Source organism: Danio rerio, chromosome 22, assembly GCF_049306965.1.
Source record: "Danio rerio strain Tuebingen ecotype United States chromosome 22, GRCz12tu, whole genome shotgun sequence".
Lineage (NCBI taxonomy): Eukaryota > Metazoa > Chordata > Actinopteri > Cypriniformes > Danionidae > Danio > Danio rerio.
The window spans coordinates 34,318,037-34,339,520 of record NC_133197.1 but is presented as its reverse complement, the minus strand read 5'-3'; the positions used below and the strand labels follow the sequence as shown (position 1 = coordinate 34,339,520).

At 39.9% G+C, this 21,484-nt stretch overlaps 1 protein-coding gene across 13 annotated transcripts in view; it reads left to right on the top strand.

Annotated features, from left to right (window-relative positions):
• pcbp4 (poly(rC) binding protein 4) overlaps positions 1–21,484 on the top strand; it is a 204,275-nt gene that overhangs the window by 103,481 nt on the left and 79,310 nt on the right. For all 13 annotated transcript variants that reach the window (XM_017353109.4, XM_073936385.1, XM_017353108.4 and 10 more), the window contains 4 exon segments: positions 8,067–8,246; positions 10,189–10,212; positions 13,578–13,610; positions 18,162–18,278. In XM_017353109.4, the coding sequence (XP_017208598.1) occupies positions 8,139–8,246; positions 10,189–10,212; positions 13,578–13,610; positions 18,162–18,278 (282 nt within the window). In that variant the 5' untranslated portion in view covers positions 8,067–8,138.

Genomic DNA, 21,484 nt, shown 5'->3' with positions numbered 1-21,484 from the left:
GAAACTAATTTTCAGGGAGTTTAAAGTAAATTTGTGATATTTCAGTATTATATCAATGTTATATTACTGTCATTTATATAGTATTATTGCATTAATTCATATTTTAAACTTGCTATATGTCTATATTTTCATTTTGTTAATCGTTTTTGGCTGTTTTATTTGTATTCCTATGTTGGCGATTTGTTGTGATTAGTTGACTCCACCTAAAAACATGAGTAAATCAGACACTTTTAAAGCAGTTAGTTGACTGTACTTAAAATTGTGAGTAAATTTGTTGCTTTTAAAGTAATCAGTTGACTTTACTTAAAAACGTGAGGAAAAATGAAGTGATTTGAAGTGATTTGTTGATTTTACTTAAAAAATAAATCAGATGTTTATTAAAGTGATTAGTTGACTGTACTTAAAAATCTGAGTAAATCTGTAGCTTTTCAAGTGATTAGTTGACTGAACTTAAAATCATGAGTAAACGTGTTGCTTTTGAAGTGATTAGTTGACTTTACTTAAAAATCTGAGTATGTTTTTTGCTTTTAAAGCGATTGGTTGACTATTGACCTTATTCTAAAATGCGGAAGTGCGCCTGTTATCGCGATTGTCTTAGAACTTCTGATCCATTCACCTTTGGGAGAAATGACTAGGAATAATAAGCGGCAAAAAAACTGTCAAACTACTTGCTCTACAAACAAATGTTTGCATTACTATACAGACCAAGTATAATGATATAACAAGAAAATATCAGTTTGCAACATCAAACAGCAAAACGAGCAGTTTTTAAATGTCTAAAAATAATTGGAAGTGAATGAGACCGGAAGTCTCGTGCTAAAAAGATTCAAATGGATTCAAAAGTATTCAAAAGAATAAGGTGAATACTTAAAAAAGAGACCAAACCTTTTGCCTCAAACTTTTTAAGTCAATTAATTATGTAGATAATTATAAAAGAGTTAAGACAACTTAACCGTTCTGATTTAACAATGGGTTTGCTCACCTTTTTTTAAGTAAAGTCAATGTGTCATTTTAAAGGCAACTGATTTAAGTAAAGTAATAAATTGTGTTTTATAGTGTAGCTCTTTCATTCATTCATTCATTCATTTTTTCAGCTTAGGGCCTACTCAAAAAATGCTATCCGAACCGTGCCCAGGCCCTTTTCCAGGATTGTTTGAGAAGTGTGAGTGCTCTAAATCGGGCTCAGGCACGGTTCACTTGGCCAGCACTGGCCTGGTTGGAAGAGGTGTGTGCGGTGCACTTGGGCTTTGGCGCGGTACGCTTGTGTGTATGTGCAAAACACGCCAGAGCCGGAAACTAAAAGTAAGACTTGACTTTTAAGAGACTGTTTCATATGGATTATTGAATCATTCTTACTGTTCAGTGAACGCAAACTGTCATCGTTTTTTAAAGACGCAAACCCCTCACTGCATGACAGCTGCACCTTCAGCAACCCTCCTAATTCCTGCAGCACAAGGACTTTATGATTGTTTATGAGCGTCAGAAGTGGCTGATCTGTTCGGCTAAATATATGACTGCGTGTCACTGCATATCAATGCAGTATGACTAAAACGATATAACTTAAGAAATCTCTACTGTGCTGAGCGAAATCGCTTACTGAACAGTGATTCAGTAAAGCATTTGATTGATTCAGGCCCGAATGTAATGTAAGTGCAGGCCGTCGGGGGAGACAGGAGGGGGACAAGCATGCTTTGCCCTGGTTCAAGGCAACTGTACATAATGAGTACGCCCTTATCTAATCTGGGGTCGCCACAGCGGAATGAACCACCAACTTATCCAGCATATGTTTTCCACTGCGGATGCCCTTCCGGCCTAAACCTATCACTGAGCAATGTAGTGTGGCTGTATTTGTTTATTTGTTACTTGAATGACATGACCTTGTTTATAGACTACCAAAACATTTAAACAAAAACTATAAAAAATATTTAAAAAAAAATATTGGTAAAATTCAATCAATGATCAATCAAAATTGTATTAAATATTTATGAAAGCGTCATTAAAATGACTACACTTTCATGCATGACCAATTTTTGTTAACACAAATATATTAAAACCATCAGAACAATAAAAGTAAAGCTAAATATTAGCTAAAAGAAATTATAATAGATTTTTTTTCAAATTCAGACTGTAAAAATCATCATAAATAATTCACTTATTAAGTGATATTAGTTCTATTTATTGCTTACAGATCACCATCCTTCCTCCTAAAACATTTCATTTTAATGCTTCTGCATGTGCTTCTGCACTTGCGTTTTTTAAGGATCTGGGTATTGTAGAATATCTACATATATAACTATGCTGGCTTGTTTTATCTTGGGTCCGCGCGAAGTGAAGAGCTTCGGTGGATGGTTGCGCGAACATGCACTAGGTTTCAGGCTGGTCTGTAGCAAAAAGCTGAGGAGCAGAGAGGCGGGGGTGGGGTGGTAGGGGAGACAGAACAATACGGGAGATGGGTCTGAAATACGGGAGACTCCTGGGAAAAATGGGAGTGTTGGCAGGTATCAGGGTTCCCGCGGGTCCTTGAAAAGTCTTAAAATGTCTCAAATTAAAATCCGGAAAATGAATGTCCTAAATTAAAATAATTTAAAACTTAAACCATAAAATCATAAAATGAACAGAGTATAAAGGCTAATGTTGGCATTATTCTTATATTATTCAGCTTCATCGTCTCCTTAAGGCCATGTGAAGAGAAGTGGCAAAACAAATCCCACAGAGCCTTTATCTTAATTTGATTATTGCCAAATAGCCATTATCATTTATCATTTATTTTAATTAATTTGTTAAGTAAGCCTTATTTTTATTGGTGCGTTGGCCAATTTAAAGGCTAAGTGTATGTACCCAGGCTTATTTAGAGTGCTGAGATGTTACAATGCTACAGAGGACTTTTTTAAAAAAAAATTTATTCCAACTTTCAAGTGGCCTGTATAGCCTGTGTTATGAATAAATTATGTTAAAACATGTATAAACCACTCATTCATGAAAAACGGCAAAAGAGCTGTGTGCATGTACACATTTGAATAATGTCGGGCTATAAACGAGTTCGGGCTTTTTAAAAGCTGACAATCAATATGTACTTGTCAGGCTCGGGCCCTATCAGGCCTAACTTTTATGGCCCGATTACAGGTCTAGTTCAGACGCCACCTCACAGTCAGCTATAACAGTTTCATTTCACCGCCAGACACCAAAAATGCATGTACTGTGGGTTATCCATACTTTGACCAGGCACAATTCATATAAATCTAACGAGGACATTAAATTGAGTAGCATATTCCAAAGAAATTATGAACTTTTTGGGTCTTGAATTATATTTGTTGAGGTCTTAAAAAGGTCCTAAAAAGTATTAAATTTTACTTTTAAAATGGTGCAAGCACCCTGGGTATGATGTTGCCATTAATTTTCACAACACTTGAAAGAAATTTAGTGACTGAAGACACCTAGTACTCACAGAAAACAGGTTGCTGGGTTGCTGGTTCGAACTTCGGGCTCAGTTAGCGTTTCTGTGTGGAGTTTGCATGTTCTCCGGTTTCCCCCACAGTCCAAAGACATGCGGTACAGGTGAATTGGGTAGGCTAAATTGTCCGTAGTGTAAGAGTGTGTGTGTATGGATGTTTCCCAGAGATGGGTTGCAGCTGGAAGGGCATCCGCTGCCTAAAAACGTGCTGGATAAGTTGGCGGTTCATTCCGCTGTGGCGACCCTTAATAAAGGGACTAATTTGACAAGAAAATGAATGAAAATGAGCCACGCATTTTCTGTTAGGGACAGATCGGGACTGCAGGCACGCCAGTTAAGTATCTGTATACTTTTCCTCTGCAGCAGGACTTTGCAATGTGATTTGGCCATTATATACATACTGTATATAACTATTCTGACTTGTTTTATCTAGGATATTCAGTACTTCTCTTTACACAACGCTCCCTTAAAAAAACAACAACAGAAGCTGTAGACTTTCTGTAATGTAGAGGCACAGTTGCACAAAACATCCAATTATCTGCTTTAAAAATAAGGCAAACCCAGCATCACCTCTCACCCCACTCCTGGGCCTCCAGCAGGTCCTGTGAAGCCCGCGCTGGAGTCATTTCAGCAGGCACTTACAGTCGTCCCCTCTCCTGCTTTGTGAGATTGGCTAAATTGGTGACACTGGCTGTAACCGAACACCTCACTGTCATCATTCATCTGCTGAGCCATTGTTGGAGCTGCGTGTCACGCTTGTCCTCACTTAACGGAATACTTTGCACATAAGAGCAGATGGCGCGCTTTTACAGATCAAATTATTTACCGCTGGGAGACTTGCGGACTCCACACACAAACCTAAACATGCTTCAATGTGGGCTGAGAATAGAATAGCAAAGTACAAGTACAATGGAATTTAAGTGCAAACCTCGGGCGTACAAATGGTCGCCACAGTGGAATGAACCACCAACTATTCCAGCGTATGTTTTACACAGCGGATGCCCTTCCACCTGCAATTCAACACTAGGAAACACCCATACACTCTCATTCACACACACACTCATACACTACGGCCAATTTAGTCCATCAATTTCCCTATTGTGCTTGTGTTGGGACTGTGGGGAAAACCGGAGCACCTGGAGGAAACCCTCACCAACACGGGGAGAACATGCAAACTCCACACAGAAATGCCAACTGACCCATCTGGGACTCGAACCAGCATCCTTCTTGCTGTGAGGCCACAGTCTAATATTATTTACTGTCATCATGACAAAGATAAAATAAATTAGAGATGTTATTAGAGATGAGTCACTAAAACTAATATGATTAAAAATGTGAAATTGGGGAAAAAATTAACAGGGGGCAATTTATTCAGGGGGCTAATAATTTTGACTTCAACTGTATGTTTACCTCTGCTCTGAGGCTCTAGGTTCACCTTTTGGTTGGTCTAACCAATAGCAGAAAAGCAACAACTAGGAAGGCGGGTAAAAAGATAGTAGAGCCCCATCTGATTGGTCAAATGTGGATAAACAACCCATGTATGCAACACACAAATGCAGGGCTCATACAATAAATTGAATGTATCACAGCTTATCACAATGTAAATGTTTCAAGATATTGGGCCCGTTTCAGAAAGGAGGTTAAGTGAAAACTCAAGAGTATTTTAACCCTGAAATGAGAGAAAATCTGGGTTTTCCGTTTCAAAATGGCAGGTTTGTTAAAATCAAGAAAGCAGGGTAAGTCAAACCTGTTTCTGAAAGAGAGGTATCGTGGTAACTTACTCTGATAACCTAACCTGGTGAGTAGCAAGTTTTATTCTCTAAACTCGCAGTTTCTGTCCGTCTCCTCCTCTTTTTTAAAGACGAAGCGGTTTAAGTTTAAACTCTGAGTTGGTTGAACCTCCTTACTGAAATAGGCCCATTGTGCAGCCCTAAACTGTAAACATAATAAAAGTCCGATGTTTATTTATTGATATATGAAATAAGACTGATAATGTCCGAGGTTTGTTCTCTATTTCTGGCAGTTGGTGGAGTTTTTTTAATAGTAATAAGCAAGAAAATGCATGTTTGAGTCTAGGTTGGTGCAGTTAGCTGTAAGATCCTACACTCAAACAGGGCCTTTTGCTGCTTGTTTAAACTAGTTTAAAATGAGTTGAAACAATTGAGGTTTTTGGGGGGACTACTTAATTGTTTTATGTTCAATCTACTTTAATTTGTTAAAACAAAAAAAACAATTAAGTTAACTTAATTGATTTGTGTTGGGACAACATGAAATAATAGTGTGGAGCTCAGCAAATTCTACAGTGTACACTAAGGGTGCTTTCACACCTACACTTTTGTTACGGAACGTATCTCGTTTGCCCAGTTAGCGCGGTTCGATTGGCATATGTGAACAGGGCAATCGCGCTCTGTTCCGCGCCAAAGTAATCGCTCCAAGATCGCTTGAATGAGGTGGTCTCGGCTCGATTGAAACGAACCCTTGAGCGGTTCGATTGCAGTGAGAAAGCGATCCGATCCAAGCACGGTTATATCATAGTGTTTTATGGATATGTAATAGGCATACGGCTATATGAAGAGAGAATTATGAGTAGGGCGGGAAGTTTCACGAGTCTCCGGATGCCCGCAAACGAGTGATGATCTCCCGGTAATCTCACGTCTCCCTCCCGGTCCGCAAATAGGCATTGTCGCGCACCCTTCTCACCCCTCCCCACCGCGTCTCTCCTCAGACACGTCGCGAGCGCACCCTGTCAATCACCACCTCTCCTGACAGCTGAGCGGGATGCTGCAAAATAAACCCTGACACTCTGACCAATGTGAGGAGAGTTTACTCGCATGTGACTTTTTTTTAGCTCTTTTGGTCCGATTAGAAACTTTGCAGTGTGAAAGCGAACCGCTCCAAGAGCAAAGAGCAACAATGTAACATTTGTAATCTCTGTTTCGGAACAACTGAATCGATTCACAGGTGTGAAAGCACCCTAAAAAATGCAGGGTTCCACACAATTCATTCAGGTGGTCGATTACGTTAACAAATTTAATTGAATTTAAGTACTATATGTAGTTTGAACAAGCAGCAAAATAGTTTTATTTAGTGTTTTTTACTGTGTTGTCCTTGAGAAAACACAGGTTTAACTGTTTTACCTGTATATAATTGCTTTTCTTGTATTCTGTTTGTCTTTAATGGACTTTGAGGCTGGAAATAAAGTTGAAAGTCTATTCCTTCCCCCAATCTCTTAATCTCCTGTCCTTATTAAAGGGCAAGTATTATGCCAAAGTCACTTTTATAAGGGGTTTAAACCTAATTGTGTGTCAGCAGTGTGTGGATATAACCAGCCTCTGATGTTATTCTGTTTTATGATCAGACTTGATAAAAACAGTCTGCAGAAACACTCTAGTGTGTGTTTCCCAAAACCATCGTTAGCCAACTAAGGTCGCAAGTTCCGTTGTTACAAACATAGTTTGTTGATTTGCCATTTCCCAAATCCGTCACTCCAACAAACATTCGCATACTGCGTCGCAAACATGAGCACTTGAAACTACAGCTCCGGAGCTGTGGTTAGAAACATAGTTCCTGGATGTGTTCTATTCCCACTTATCCTCCCTATGCCCTAATCATTTAGAACATTCTAACATTCAAAGTTGGAATAATTAAAAATAAAGAAAAGCATTAAAGTCATCTCTCTTAGGTGTAATTTGCTTTCAAAGTATTTTTAAAGTTCAGTTTTAGTGATCTTCATGTTTACAATTGTGCTCCCTTCGCAGCGCACTTTGAAAACATTGAAATCATTGCTTGTGAAAACAAACAAAAAAACATAGCATACGGTAATTATTTTAACTTATAGTAGATTATTAATTAAGTATCTCTACTGTATATGACATGGGCCTTTTGGTTAGAACTTTCTGCTGTGGTTTGCATGCCAAATTGTAAAAGTAGACTTTAAAAAAAAACAATAAATAAACAACATCCTACTTAATAATAATAATAATAATAATATGAATGGGCGAGGCAGTGGTGCAGTAGGTAGTGCTGTCGCCTCACAGCAAGAAGGTCGCTGGTTTGAACCTCGGCTCAGTTGGTGTTTCTGTGTGGAGTTTGCATGTTCTCCCTGCCTTCGCGTGGGTTTCCTCCGGACTCCGGTTTCCCCCACAGTCCAAAGACATGTGGTGCAGGTGAATTGGGTAGGCTTAATTGTCCCTAGTGTATGAGTGTGTGTGTGAATGTGTGTGTGGATGCTTCCCAGAGATGGGTTGCGGCTGGAAGGGCATCCGCTGCGTAAAAACTTGCTGGATAAGTTGGCGGTTCATTCCGCTGTGGCGACCCCGGATTAATAAAGGGGCAAAACTGACCAGAAAATGAATAAATAACATGAATAAAAACCATAATAATAATAATAATAAAAATAATCATCATCATCATCATTATTAATAATAATAATAATGATGACTAAGGGACTAAGCCGAAAAGAAAATTAATTAATGAATAAAGGGGGATAACAGGTTTTCTTTAAAGAAAATGTGCCTAAAATGTACATACCTTACATTTCTGCAATGTTTACCCAAAACTATAATGGCGTTCGGATGTAATTGATTTATGTTCTGTCCTGTTGTTGTTGTTTCAGAGTGGTGAGTGGAAGTAGAGAGTCCTACCTCCCCCCCTCCCTGCCCATTCCATCATCCGTAGAGCATCTTTCATGCGTCTCCCTGGGCCCGATTCCCACGTCAGGATGAACTGTGAGCAGGATTTTGGAGATGGAGGCATGAACGTCACTCTAACTCTCCGGCTGCTCATGCACGGCAAGGTAAATGCACACACACACACACACACACACAAAACACCTCAGCAAGACAACACCGGGAGTAATTTCAAAAACGAAACTGTTTCATGCCACAATTATTTTGTCAGCGCATTTGGTTGCTTCAACTTCTACTCGAATTCACTTGAGTTCTTAGTAAACAAATGGTTGTGGATTTCATCGCCGGGCCATTACAGTGTTGTCAACATGTTGGTTTAACTGCCAGCCAGCTGCCAATGATTTCCTCCCACATGCCTAGAACGCTTTTGATATTCTCATTTGCATATCACTGTAAACGAATGAGTCATTAAAAACAGTCATGAAAAACCAATGAAGGCATTATGAAGCTTTAATAAACCGATACATTTGGTTTATGCACCAATTTACCTAAGTTCTCCATCAACAGATTGGGATTTGATGTTTCGATAAGGATAAACATAGACCTCATTTAAAACTTTGGGCTCTATTTTGACGATCCAGGTGCAAAGTGCAGGGTGCAAACGCATTAAGGTCGTGTCAGAATGCACTTTTGCTATTTAAAGGACGGAAAAATCCGCTTTGCGCAGTGGCACATAGTCTAACAGGGTTGAGCTTATTTTGCTATATGTTGATTACTTGTGTTTGATTAGGGTTTGAGTTTGGTGACCCCTGGGTTAAATTAATGTATTTAAATATATTTGCCAACAAATCAACAAAATGTAAAATAGGTACAAACTGCAATACTTAAGGCTGATTTATACTTCTGCGTCAAACACTGGCGTATGCTACGGCGCTGATGCATAGCCCTTCGCCGTGGCCATCGCCGTCACTGACGTGCACCTCTCAAAAAATGTAACTACACGTCGCAACGACGCGTAGCGTAAGCTCTGTGATTGGTCGGCTTGGTAGCGCTGACGAGTCTGGACGGGACCGAGAGCCGCGCGAATGGCGCGAGCGATTGTTTACAAGTGTGGAGTCCCGTGAAGGAGCTCCGGATGGAAAGTTTTGTTTTGTGTTTACCTCATAGTTAAAGTTGTTGCACGTCCGCCGGTTCCTGCCTCAAAATGAGCGAGTTTGAGCCACTTGTACATCCCAGAAGTGTTCAGGAAAAGCAAAAAAGTAGCGAAGAAACTCGACACAGAGGAACATTTACACCTCACTGCCAACTAGTGTTTCGGAAGTGTTAATGCAGACCGACAGAGACAGCGCGCAGAAGTATAAATGCACAGCCACGTGCGTTGCATGCGCCGTGGGTTACGCCGGTCACCTGACGCAGAAGTATAAATCAGGCTTAAGTCAAGTCACTTTTAGATTACTGGAGTGTAACCAGACCAATGAAAATAATATAAATATGGGTCACACTTTATCATGATGATCCGTTTGATCAATTTAAGTGACATTGCATCTACATGCCAACTCATTTTCATTAGATTATAAGTAGACTGTTAGGTTAGGGTTAGTGTAAGTTGACATGTACTTGCAAAGCTTCTTATAGTCAGTTAAATGTCTGTTGAAGTAGCAGTATCAGCAGATTTTAAGCAGACAGTCGACTAATACTCAAATTTACCATAAAAAAAAAAGTGTTACTGAAATATGTTGAACTCTAAATGCTACTCTAAAGAAGAAAGTTTGCCTTTTAATATTCAGTGAAAGGAATGTAATTAAAAACATTCTGTCCGACTTCTTTATAGTGATAACTTTCACAATCCACTCAGTTCCCAGCAGATAGAACCAAGTTTTGTTGGGGAGCATCTCACTTTTTGGTAACATAAATCAAATTATTTATAAACAGCATTTTGTGTGGACTACAGACCCGAGATGGGCCATTTAAAAGGTACACAGTGCTTCTGCAGAGCCTGTAGGGTCCTGAACCAATGTGATCCCCAGCACTCCAAACCCACAGACGGATGAGCGGCGAGTGAACGCAGCAATCAATAAGCTGACATTTGTTTTGTTTCTCTTTTCACAGGAGGTCGGCAGCATCATAGGCAAGGTGAGCGAATATCTTTGTTCCAGTTGTCCCCACTGTTGACTTATTAAATTTGGTGGCTGTGTCTTGAGATTTTTGTCACTATTGGGTTTGTTTTTTCTTTTCTTCTGTATTGGATTGTTCTCGCCATCGTTCTCACAAACCTCGAGGTCACAATCCAAAAGCTTACCGAATGCATCAAGATTCAATGTTTCTGGCAAATGGCTTGTTAAATGCGACGAGTCGTGAATCATATGTATTAATGATCTGGATGTATTGCGCTGCTAAATTCTACAGTTTGCTCTTGTTTATCCCTAGAGCGGGTGCAATTGTCTAAACATGGCACAATCTCTGGGAGAGGCCCGATGTAGATGTCACAATGATTAGTAAACAATGTGTCAGCTACTGATGAGATGAGGGTTTTTTTTTGGCCTTCTTCGGCTAACTCTAAGTCCCGGAGCGACAAAAGGCATACATGCTCAAATACACACAGTTGTTGGCATTTCCTTGGCTCCAAATAAATCTCTTGTGACACAAAGCTCTCTTCAGAACTGGCCTGCTAATAGGTCTCTGGGCCTTTGCCAGGGTTTGGCCGCAGGACAAGAGCCAGACGGAAGAATACAGACCGCTCCACAAGGGTCTTCGGAAAAACCCAGTTCACTCTTTTGTATAGCACTAGAAGAACTGAACTATTAACAAAGTATGTAACAGTGTCCTCAAAGTGGCATCTTCAGATTAATCCAGGCAAAGCAAGATCGAGTTTAGCCGGACTCTTCTTTTTGTAAGGGTTTTATTGAGCCTTGCTGCAACAAGTGTGAGCAAAACTTATTCTCCTTGCAGCTTTTCTACTGAATCTGTCACTTTTTATGGAGATGCAGCATATAAAACAAAAGCTTTAAAACGATTATGGAGACCTTTATAGAAGGAGGAGGGATATGTAAACAGAGCATTAGTTCTCTCATTGGGAATTGCTGAAAAACGATCATGCTTAGTCATGTTCAAGTCACGATCAGTTAAACGATGACTGTCACGTCCTCGGTTGTCTTCATGTTCACTCTATTCTCTGAATCAGAGCACAAGAATGAAGGCCTATGGTGAATATCTCCCCACTGAGAAATCAATACACCAAAGGCTTGGTTTCCTGGACACAGATTAAACACAATCCTGGACTAAAGGACTGCGCTGTTTCTCCATCACAAATTTCCGTCGGAGATATTGGTGGGGGAGGGCAATATAGAGTCGATTACTATTCGTAACGCATCTACAGGAGAAAGAAATGAAGGTGAATTGTAAATTATAAGCGGTATAAGAGCTTAGAGACAGTGGGCGATGTTTAATTTGACATGAATAGAAAATGAGGCTTTCAGTGGTGGAAGTACAGAGAGGTATTCATGGAACAAGAGCAGAACCAATTACTTTGTTCAAGCTAGCTCTCTGTTCGTAAAACATTTCCGTGTGATTTGTTGCGGTGAATTAAAATGTATGTTTTTTTATGAATGGTTTCCACACAAACTGATTTCTCTGCCGTTTGTTTACTGGTTGTAGTTTAAATCAATCTGAATTTATTTAGGAATGGGTTTTAGTTGATGAAAATGTTCAAAATTATTGTAAACTAAGTTTGAGTTTTATTTTGAAATGTTATTTTTGTATTTTCCTTTTTGTTTTTTCATTTTTTAATAATTGATTAATTTTAGTTCCAGTTTTAGTTATTTAGTTCACTGTTAGATATTAATTAGTTAATTGGATATATAAATAATCAAATAAATCAATACATACAGATAGATAGATAGATAGACATACGGACGGATGGATAGATAGACTCATTCAATTTAGAAAGATGGATGGATGGATAGATTCTGATTCAATGTAAATGGATGGATGGATGGATGCATGGATGGATGGATGGATGGATAGTCTTAGATTCAATCTGAATAGATGGATATATATATTCAGATTCAATTTAATTGGAGGATGGATGGATTTATGGATGGATAAACTTAGATTTAATCTAGATAGATGGATGGATGGATGGATTCTGATTTAACGTAAATGGATGGATGGATGGATGGATGGATGGATGGATGGATGGATGGATGGATGGATGGATGGATGCATGGATTGATGGATAATCTTAGATTCAATCTGGATGGATGGATAGATATATTCAGATTCAATTTAATTGGATGGATGGATGGATGGATGGATGGATTTATGGATGGATAGACTCAGATTTAATCTAGATGGATGGATGGATGGGTGAATAGACTCAGATTTAATCTAGATGGATGGATGGATGCATGGATTGATGGATTCAGATTCAAATTAGATGGATGAATGGATGGATGCATAGACTCAGATTTAATCTAGATGGATGGATGGATGGATGGATGGATGGATGGATGGATGGGTGAGTGGACGGACGGACGGACGGAATATGGATGGATGGATGAATAGTCTCAGATTCAATCTAGATGGATGGATGGATATACTCAAATTCAATCTAGATAGATGGATGGATGGATGGATAAATGGATAGATAGATTCAGATTTGATTTAGATGGATGGATGGATGGATGGATGGATGGATGGATGGATGGATGGATGGATGGATAGACTCAGATTTAATCTAGATGGATGGATAGATGGATGAATGGATGTATAGATAAATTCATATTTGATTTGGATGGATGGATGGATGGATGGATGGATAGACAGACAGATATATTGTGAACCTATTTTAACATGGCTAACATGTGTTAGCATGTTTATAGAATGGTTCAGCACTGTTTTCTACAGGTTAGTCAACAAAAACTGCTACATGCAGCACAGTTCACAGTTTTAAACAACTTTTTGTCGTGAAATGTTTATTGGCATTAAGGCTAGATTGATGAGGCAGTGGTCCAGTAAAACGTCTCATCCGAAATGTCAATTTTTGTGATAAACGAATCCCCACTTCACCTCTGTTATGACACATCCACTCATCCTGTTAGCCCATTGAAAGACAATGAAACGCCAGTCAAGCGTGCTAAAGCAGGTTGTTGGATCTGCAGTCATGACTACGCTGCACACGCTAGCCTCTATATCTGACACACTATCTCAGCCTATCTAAGTGATTCATGGACTATTGATTCCCTAGTCAGTCCAATTGCAGGGCCTTCGATTGGAAAACCTGTTCCCCCGAGGCCTATCCATGCAGATGCCATATTGCTGTGTAGCGGAGCAGAATTGATATTAATTTGAGCTATCTGTTCAACTAGTCAGACTCACATCACCCTCCGCTGTAAGCCATTGTGAACGGCAGTCACTTCGGGAAAATGACGTATCACACAAAACAAACACGAGACATAGGCAATGAGTGCTTTATGATCTTCTCTGTTCTCTTTCTGCAGAAAGGAGAGACGGTGAAAAGGATACGAGAGGAGGTAAGCTAGCTACATGCTACTTTGTCTTTCTCAGCCACCCAAGCAAGCAAAACTGACATTACACCCCTTTCAAGTGGAATCCTACACATAAATGTGCTTTAGAAACATGCAGAAATGCCCTCAGCTCCCACAGAACTGTTGACGTCCGCCACATTAAAGCTGGAAGACTGCAGAAGACATGAATATTTAAATGAAGGCTTTCATCTCAAGGGCGCATGACGCTCACCCTGCGAACACACATTCATTAGTTCGGTATGAATGCGTTGGTATTTTCAAGGTAGCCGCTAATAACAATAGCTTCAGGATAGAGGTTGAAGTAGGTTAGAAAAACCAGCGGCGTGGGTGAACTTCCAGGAAAAGAAATAATAATAAATGCACTGATGGTCAGCTCTTCTTGAGCTAAAGGAAGCACACATCACCATTGTTTATCTAGCTCGCCTGCACCCTCATCTAATGGCTTTTGCTCCTTAACGACATGAAATGTCAAAAGATTGCGCTTTCTTTCAAGCTAATTAGCGGTTCGGAGGGGTGGTGGGTGTCAGCACAAGCCTGCACTTGAGGTATTTTCTATTGCATTAGTCGGGACACTGCAGGGGTCAATCCTGGGCCTGATTGATGTCACAAAAGAAACTGCCAGTGGATGTTTTTTACTGCTGTTCGCTGCTATTATTAGCAGAAGGAGTTCAAAGGAAGAGTTCTTGTTAAAAAATAAAACTGTTGACAGGGTGTCACTCCAGTTCCATTAGATAAAAAAAAATCTAGATGTTTTGAAGAATGTTCACTCTTTTTCATACAACAAAAGCATAGTTATGAGAAACTGTGAGGCTCACAGAAAGCTTTTTGCTAACAATGTGCATTGCTATCAGTCATAGATATATACACTAGATATCGCAAACAGACCCTGAGCATGCGTCAATACCGCCGCCATATTGGTACAGTGCTCCAAAGATAAAAGTTATTCCACAGCACTAGTCAAGACTAACCAGTTAAACTCTGTTATTTTAGGATTTCCGGCTGGATCTTGCCTACCCAAACTTAAAAGCTTCCCAAGTCCACATGCATAGGTGTAAATTCAAAAATTTGGTATCGTTTTAAAGAAAACCCTTTGAATTTTCATAAAACACTATTGAAAGTGTTTAAAATAACTGTATATGTTGTCTGTGTTATAATGAACACCTAAAAAAGAGGCGCTTTTTGTATTTTTTTTTTATAAACTCAAATTTGTAAGTGTACCTTTTAGGTTTTGTGTGGTCTAGCGTGCTGTAATTAATTTTGGTGGTCCCTGCACATGTTTGTAATCATAAGAAAAAAGAAAAATGTCTCTACCATAGTCTATGCAAAAGTTATTGTCTTCCAGCTGATGAGAGGTGCTGTACTAGCCACAGGGACCGATCATTGTTTTCATATTTCACTATTCTTTTATTTGATCAAACATAATTCAATGTTTGGACCACGTCAGACATATAAAAGGATTACTTACACACATCACCTCAAAAACAGAGGAGGTTGGCCCTGAAGCGCACAGCATAAGGTAAGAGATGACAGCTGTCTGTGCTATCTGGGGCTGCTAAGTGATCATAAATGTTTTGTTTTCATTTCTGCGCCATGGAAACACCGCGATTCATTCATCAACTGTTTGATATGTAAATATAATTCAGTAAAAAGAATGCTAGAACCGTATGAGCACCGGCAAGAGCTTTCATTTGAACTATAACTTGTACATGTGTCATATATGAACCATATGAAAAATATGAAAACTGAGGACTAAGGACTAGAACCAGTGACATTCTTGCTGTGAGGCAACAGTGCTAACCAATGAGCCTCACTAGGAAAGGAGGAGGAGTATGGGTGGGAGGGGGGATTCTTCAAAAGGAAGATGGCTGTTATATGGAACTTTTATAGTGGCTTAAGAACCATCTGATTGGAGAATCATAAATTGGATAATGCATACAGTATAAGCATGTGATCCTCTCGAAATTAGTTTATAAATAAACTTCGCTTATTATTACATAATTTAACAATGATATAAATACCTAGAAAATACCTAAATTAAAGCACCGAGACAGGGCTGACGAACTCAGTTGCATGTGGATGCATTTGTGCATGATTGATAGAGAAATCAGTGTGAAGTGAAGCTGACAGTCTGAGCTCGGCAGGAGCGTGAATCACGCAGTCCAGTCCAGATCTCTACTGGAGACATTTGGACTGAGCACACACAGTACACACACACACACACCTAAAATAAGGCATATGCAAGCAAACTAGTTTCTCTTAGGAGGACAGGTAAATTTGTGTTTCACAAACATACTGTACTTTGATTTGAACCGCATCCCAATCCAACATGACAGTGTTTCTGTTTTCTACTATTTTCCTGAGAGTCCTCGGAGAAATTGAATGCTGTCTGGATAGGTGTGTGTCGTGGTATATTCACTTTTTCACAGGCGTAACTAAAACTAAATTTCGTATCGCTGTGCCTGGTGCGCCCTAATTATGGATTACGCTGTTTTTGCCAACTTGCAGTGTACAATAATAGTTGGCGGTTCAAGTACAGCTGGCATCCTACCTGACGCAACGAGAACATGCCTTTTAGTCTTTTATTATGCTCTCAAAAATGCACAAAATCCACACACTACCTTTTTTCCCCAAAGTGCATCATTTGAAAAGCTCTCTTTAAAAACACACACACACACACACACACACCTCTTACATATTTTATGTTTGAGGTCAAAATAAAACACAATGCAAGGTCGCAGCTTCACTAACGTGCTGGTCAGAAGTCAACGTGACTCAAAGAAATCGATTATTTTCTTCACATCGCTTATATTGTCTTATTGCTCATCGTCATAACTTCAATAATGACGCATGCCAGGTGAGCGGGACTGCAAAATAAACCATGAAACTTTGACTAATGTTAGGTGTGCTTACTCACTTATGACTTGTTTTAGCTATTTTGGTCCGTTTAGAAACTTTGCTGTGTAAAAGCGAACTGCACCAAGAGCAAAGAGCAACAATGTAACAATTTCAATCCCTGTTTCAGAACAAATGAATCGATTCACAGGTGTGAAAGCACCCTAAATTAATAATATCAACAGCAAAACCATATTGGGGTGGCAACAGAAGTGGAGAGAATTTAGACACCTTGTGGGCCCCTGCTAGAAACACCGTTTTTTTTTTTTTTTTGCACTGCAGTTGATGATCAACAATTAAAATGACAAACTGTACCTATTCCCAACAAGAAAAAAGAACAATTGAGAACAAAAGAACAACAATTAAGAATGCCTGACTATATGGTGCCATGGCTTTGCAATCAAAAAATGTGATTATAATGGAAGTCAATGGGGCAAAAACAGCACCAACATAACCAAAGTATTTGCTCAGCGTATATTGTTGTATTTTTGAAAAATGTCCAAGCATTTTCCCAAAATATCTGTCAAAATATGTTTAGTCACCAAAAAGAATTCCACTTGCTGAATATAGAGAAAGTTGTGGCCAAATTAAGCCTCAAGGCTAATTTATACTTCTGCGTCAAACGCACGCGTATGCTACGACGCTGACGCATAGCCCTTCGCCGTGGCCGTCGGCGTCGCTGACGTGCACCTCTCAAAAAATGTAACTACACGTCGCAACGACGAGTAGCGCAAGCTCTGTGATTGGTCGGCTTGGTAGCGGTGACGAGTCTGGGCGGGACCGAGAGCCGCGAGCCTGATGGAGCGATTGTTTACAAGTGTGGAGTCCCATGAAGGAGCTCCGGATGGAAAGTTTTGTTTTGTGTTTACCTCATAGTTAAAGTTCTTGCACGTCCGCCGGTTCCTGCCTAAAAATTAGCGATTTTGAGCCACTTGTACATCCAGGAAGTGTTCAGGAAAAGCAAAACAGCAGCGAAAAAACTCAACACAGAGGAACATTTACACCTCACTGCCAACTAGTGTTTCGGAAGTGTTAATGCAGACCAACAGAGACAGCGTGCAGAAGTATGACGCCCCATTCACACGGGGCGTCTGCGTCAACGCTTCCCATTCACTTTGAATGGGTGACGTCAGGTGTTGCCGAACTGCATCGTGGATCCGTCGGCGCCGCTTCAGAAGCGTTGCTCGCTGCAGAAGTTGGGACTAGCTGAACTTTAAGTGCCGACGGAAGCGTCAGCCAATCAGATCGCTGTATGCAAACACACCAGCTCAGACAGTGGCCTATTGCTGACTGAATTTCATTGGCTGGTGCTTCAGCCCCAACTTCAGACACGCCTTCAGTCAAGCGCTAACGCTGAAGCCCCTTGTGAATGGGGAGTAAATGCACAGCTACTGGCGTTGTATGCGCCGTGGGTTACGCCGGTCACTTGACGCAGAAGTATAAACCAGGTTTCAGAGTGGATGAAAACATCCCCAACAACACTCAAGGGTTAAAAGGAAACACACTTTTCCCAGACACTGTGTATTTTGACAGTTTTTGTGTTTAATACACAACTTACAAATGAGATGATGTTGATGTTGTTTACTCTCCTTGTTATTTACCATCTATTTATTGACATTATTTTATTGTTTCCCATCTATACAGAGCAGTGCACGTATCAACATCTCTGAAGGCTCATGCCCGGAGAGAATCATCACCATCACCGGTGCCACAGAGTGTGTGTTTCGAGCCTTCACTATGATCACAATCAAACTGGAAGAGGTAAGAGCACAGAGCAATGAACAAAATCTAACAACATCATGATCCGATTTGGATTCTGGGATCCAATTCTTTCGAATTTCTTCTGTACATCTTTACATTTTAACCACAATTGTAGTTTCTATGCTTTTGATCAATGGTTAGAATCACTGTATTTTTTTCTGGAATATCACTCAGCTTAGTCCCTTTATTAATCAGGGCTGCCACAGTGGAATGAACTGCCAACTATTCCAGCATATGTTTTACGCAACGGATGCACTTTCAGCTACAACCCAGCACTGGGAAACACCCAAACACTCTCATTCTCACATACTCATACACTACGACCTATTTTAGTTCACCAATTCACCATATACGGCATTGCGCATGTGTTTGGACTGTTGGGGTAACCCCACACAAACACAGGGAGAACATGCAAACTAGCACTGACAGTGCTAACCACTGAGACACCGTGCTGTCCATTTTTATAGTCTATTGCTAGTTAAAAACAATGCACTTTATTACCTGTAAAAATTAATTTTGCCCTCATAATCTTTAATCGAATGCAATAGCCTTCCCTTCCCCTTGAAAAGGCTTCTAGTTACAGGTAATGTCTTTAGGGCGGGGCTATCTGTCCTTTAAGGCGGGGCTAATAGAGTGTTTCCTCCAATGATCAAATTGGTTCCCAAAATATGCCTCGCACCTTTCAAAAGGCTGCATGCATGGGAGCTTTTCATTTTGAACAAGCCATTTGAAAGACCTTTCACGTTTAAGATCTACTTTCTTTAAAATCAATGATCTTCACTGCCTGACATAGATACAGCATACTTTGAGTGTCAGACTAAACAAGAAGCACCACATTGCAATTCCATTTTTCTGTACCATGTCTTTAAAATATGGATATTCATTCTACCACAGTATTTTCAATAGAGTTTCAGCACTCGTCTGCTGCTCCTGATGGCACTTGCATTCATGGACTTTTATCTCGTTTTATGCTTAACTTAATGAAGACTATTTAATTCAATTCAATTCATCTTTATTTCTCTAGCGAACTTCATTCATTCATTTATTTTCTTTTCGGCTTAGTCCCTTTATTAATCCGGGGTCGCCACAGCTGAATGAACCGCCAACTTATCTAGCACATGTTTTAAACAGCGGATGCCCTTCCCTTCTGGGAAACATCCATACACATTCATTCACAGTCATACACTACGGACAGTTTAGCCTACCTAGTTTACCTGTACGTATGTGTTTGGACTGTGGCGTAAACCAGAGCACCCGGAGGAAACCCACGCAAACGCAGGGAGAACTTGCAAACTCCACACAGAAACGCCAACTGACCCAGTTGAGGCTTGAACCAGCAACCTTCTTGCTGTGAGGCAACAGCACTGCCTACTGCACCACTACGTCACCTTCTAGCGTAATAGTTAACTTCCTATTTCTTAAATGTAAGCTGTCAGTCCAGTGTTCAGAGCTGAAGTTTAGTTTAGTTTAGTTTAGTTTAACTAATGCTGTGCCTTGAATCTTGATAAGCCATGCTGTCCCCTGTTTACTACCAAGTGTCTTATTTCTTGGCATGAAATGGAAGTTAAGATTGTCCTTTTTTCCCCACATTTAGTTTAGTTCAGTTCAGTGTGGTTTAATCTTCTCTACTGAAAGTCCAAACACTGAAGAGCAAATCTATCCATGCGCAGCTCCACAAGACCCAAACCAAGCCTGTGGCTTTGGTGGAGGAACAAACTTCACCAATTAATAGGCTATATTTTAATTCAATTACATTATTGATGTAAAAGGAACCTTATGAAATTGAAAATAGTCGCATAAACCTTTCACCGGAAGTTTTATCAGTGGCTGAAACTCACTTGCTTGTTCATATAGTCCAATTATGATGTGTGTCACACACCAGCGATCGCTTCCCAGAGGATCGCTGGTTCTCACACGAACTCTCATGACTACATTTCCGCATTTCCCAGGACTACATTTTCATGCATGCACTGCTCCCAAACACGCACGCCTGTGCATTCATCTATCCTGATTGCATCACCAGCTGGACCTTGATCCCATTCATAAGCCACTCTCTCACGCTACCAGTTGGGCCGAGTCTTGTTTTCCCAGTGTGACATTACGAAGCGTTTCTCCCCGTCTTGTTTCTCTGTGTTTAGATCCTAGCTTTGCATTCCTTGTTATCCTGTTTAGCCGCCTGCCTTTAGACCTATTGCCTGTTAGATTGACGACGATTCTGGACTGCCTAAACATACCCGTTTGCACCTGATTTGACCATTTCTTGCCTGACATTGAATAAATTGCATATTGGATCTTACCTACTGTTGTCTCCTGTCACTCCACCCCAGTCGTGGTAACAATGTGGGAAAAAAGGACAATCTTAACTTCCATTTCATGCCAAGAAATAAGACACTTGGTAGTAAACAGGGGACAGCATGGCTCATCAAGATTCAAGGCACAGCATTAGTTAAACTGCTGATTGTGACTTGACGGATGCCCTCATAATTTACAAGGATCGTTAATGCATGTTCTTTGTCGCAAGGTTTGGAAATGCCATTGTGCACCATTGACCCTTCATGACTTTGGATTGCAACTGCAATCTGATGAAATGTTCGTTACCAAAGCCACCTTAATCAATTTCCCTATTCAGAGATTGCGGATCGATGTGCCCCGCTAACAGAAGGTTATAGCTGACTGAACACACGCGCACCGTTGCTGAAGATAGCCATTGATTTTTATGACCGAATTAAACGATATTTATCCACCTGTCATCCGCACTTATCTCTATCAAGATGTTACTTGCATTAGCTAGGTGGATCGTGTGGAATAAACTCCTGATAAATAGAAACACCTTTATGGTGTATTTTTAGTGTAACTTGGCCACGTTTTTGACATTTAAATGTGGTCACAAATGAATTTACTTCACTTTGTTTTGCACTGTGTTGCATAAATGGCTAGGCTTAGTAAATAGTAGTTAACTAATTGTTCTACAAATATGTGTTTTTGTGGATATGCATTAGAAAATGAGAAGTAATAATCTAAATCAAGTAATAAAATATTACGTTTGCAACATAACAGGCTGTTGTATTGATAAAAATTAACAAAAATTAAAATTGAGCAGTAGGTGATGGCCTTCAGAAACACTTTTGCTGTGCTGGTTGAAAGTTTCTTCACATTCTGAATTCTGATTAAATTCAATGATGCATTTCTAAGTATTCTTATATTCC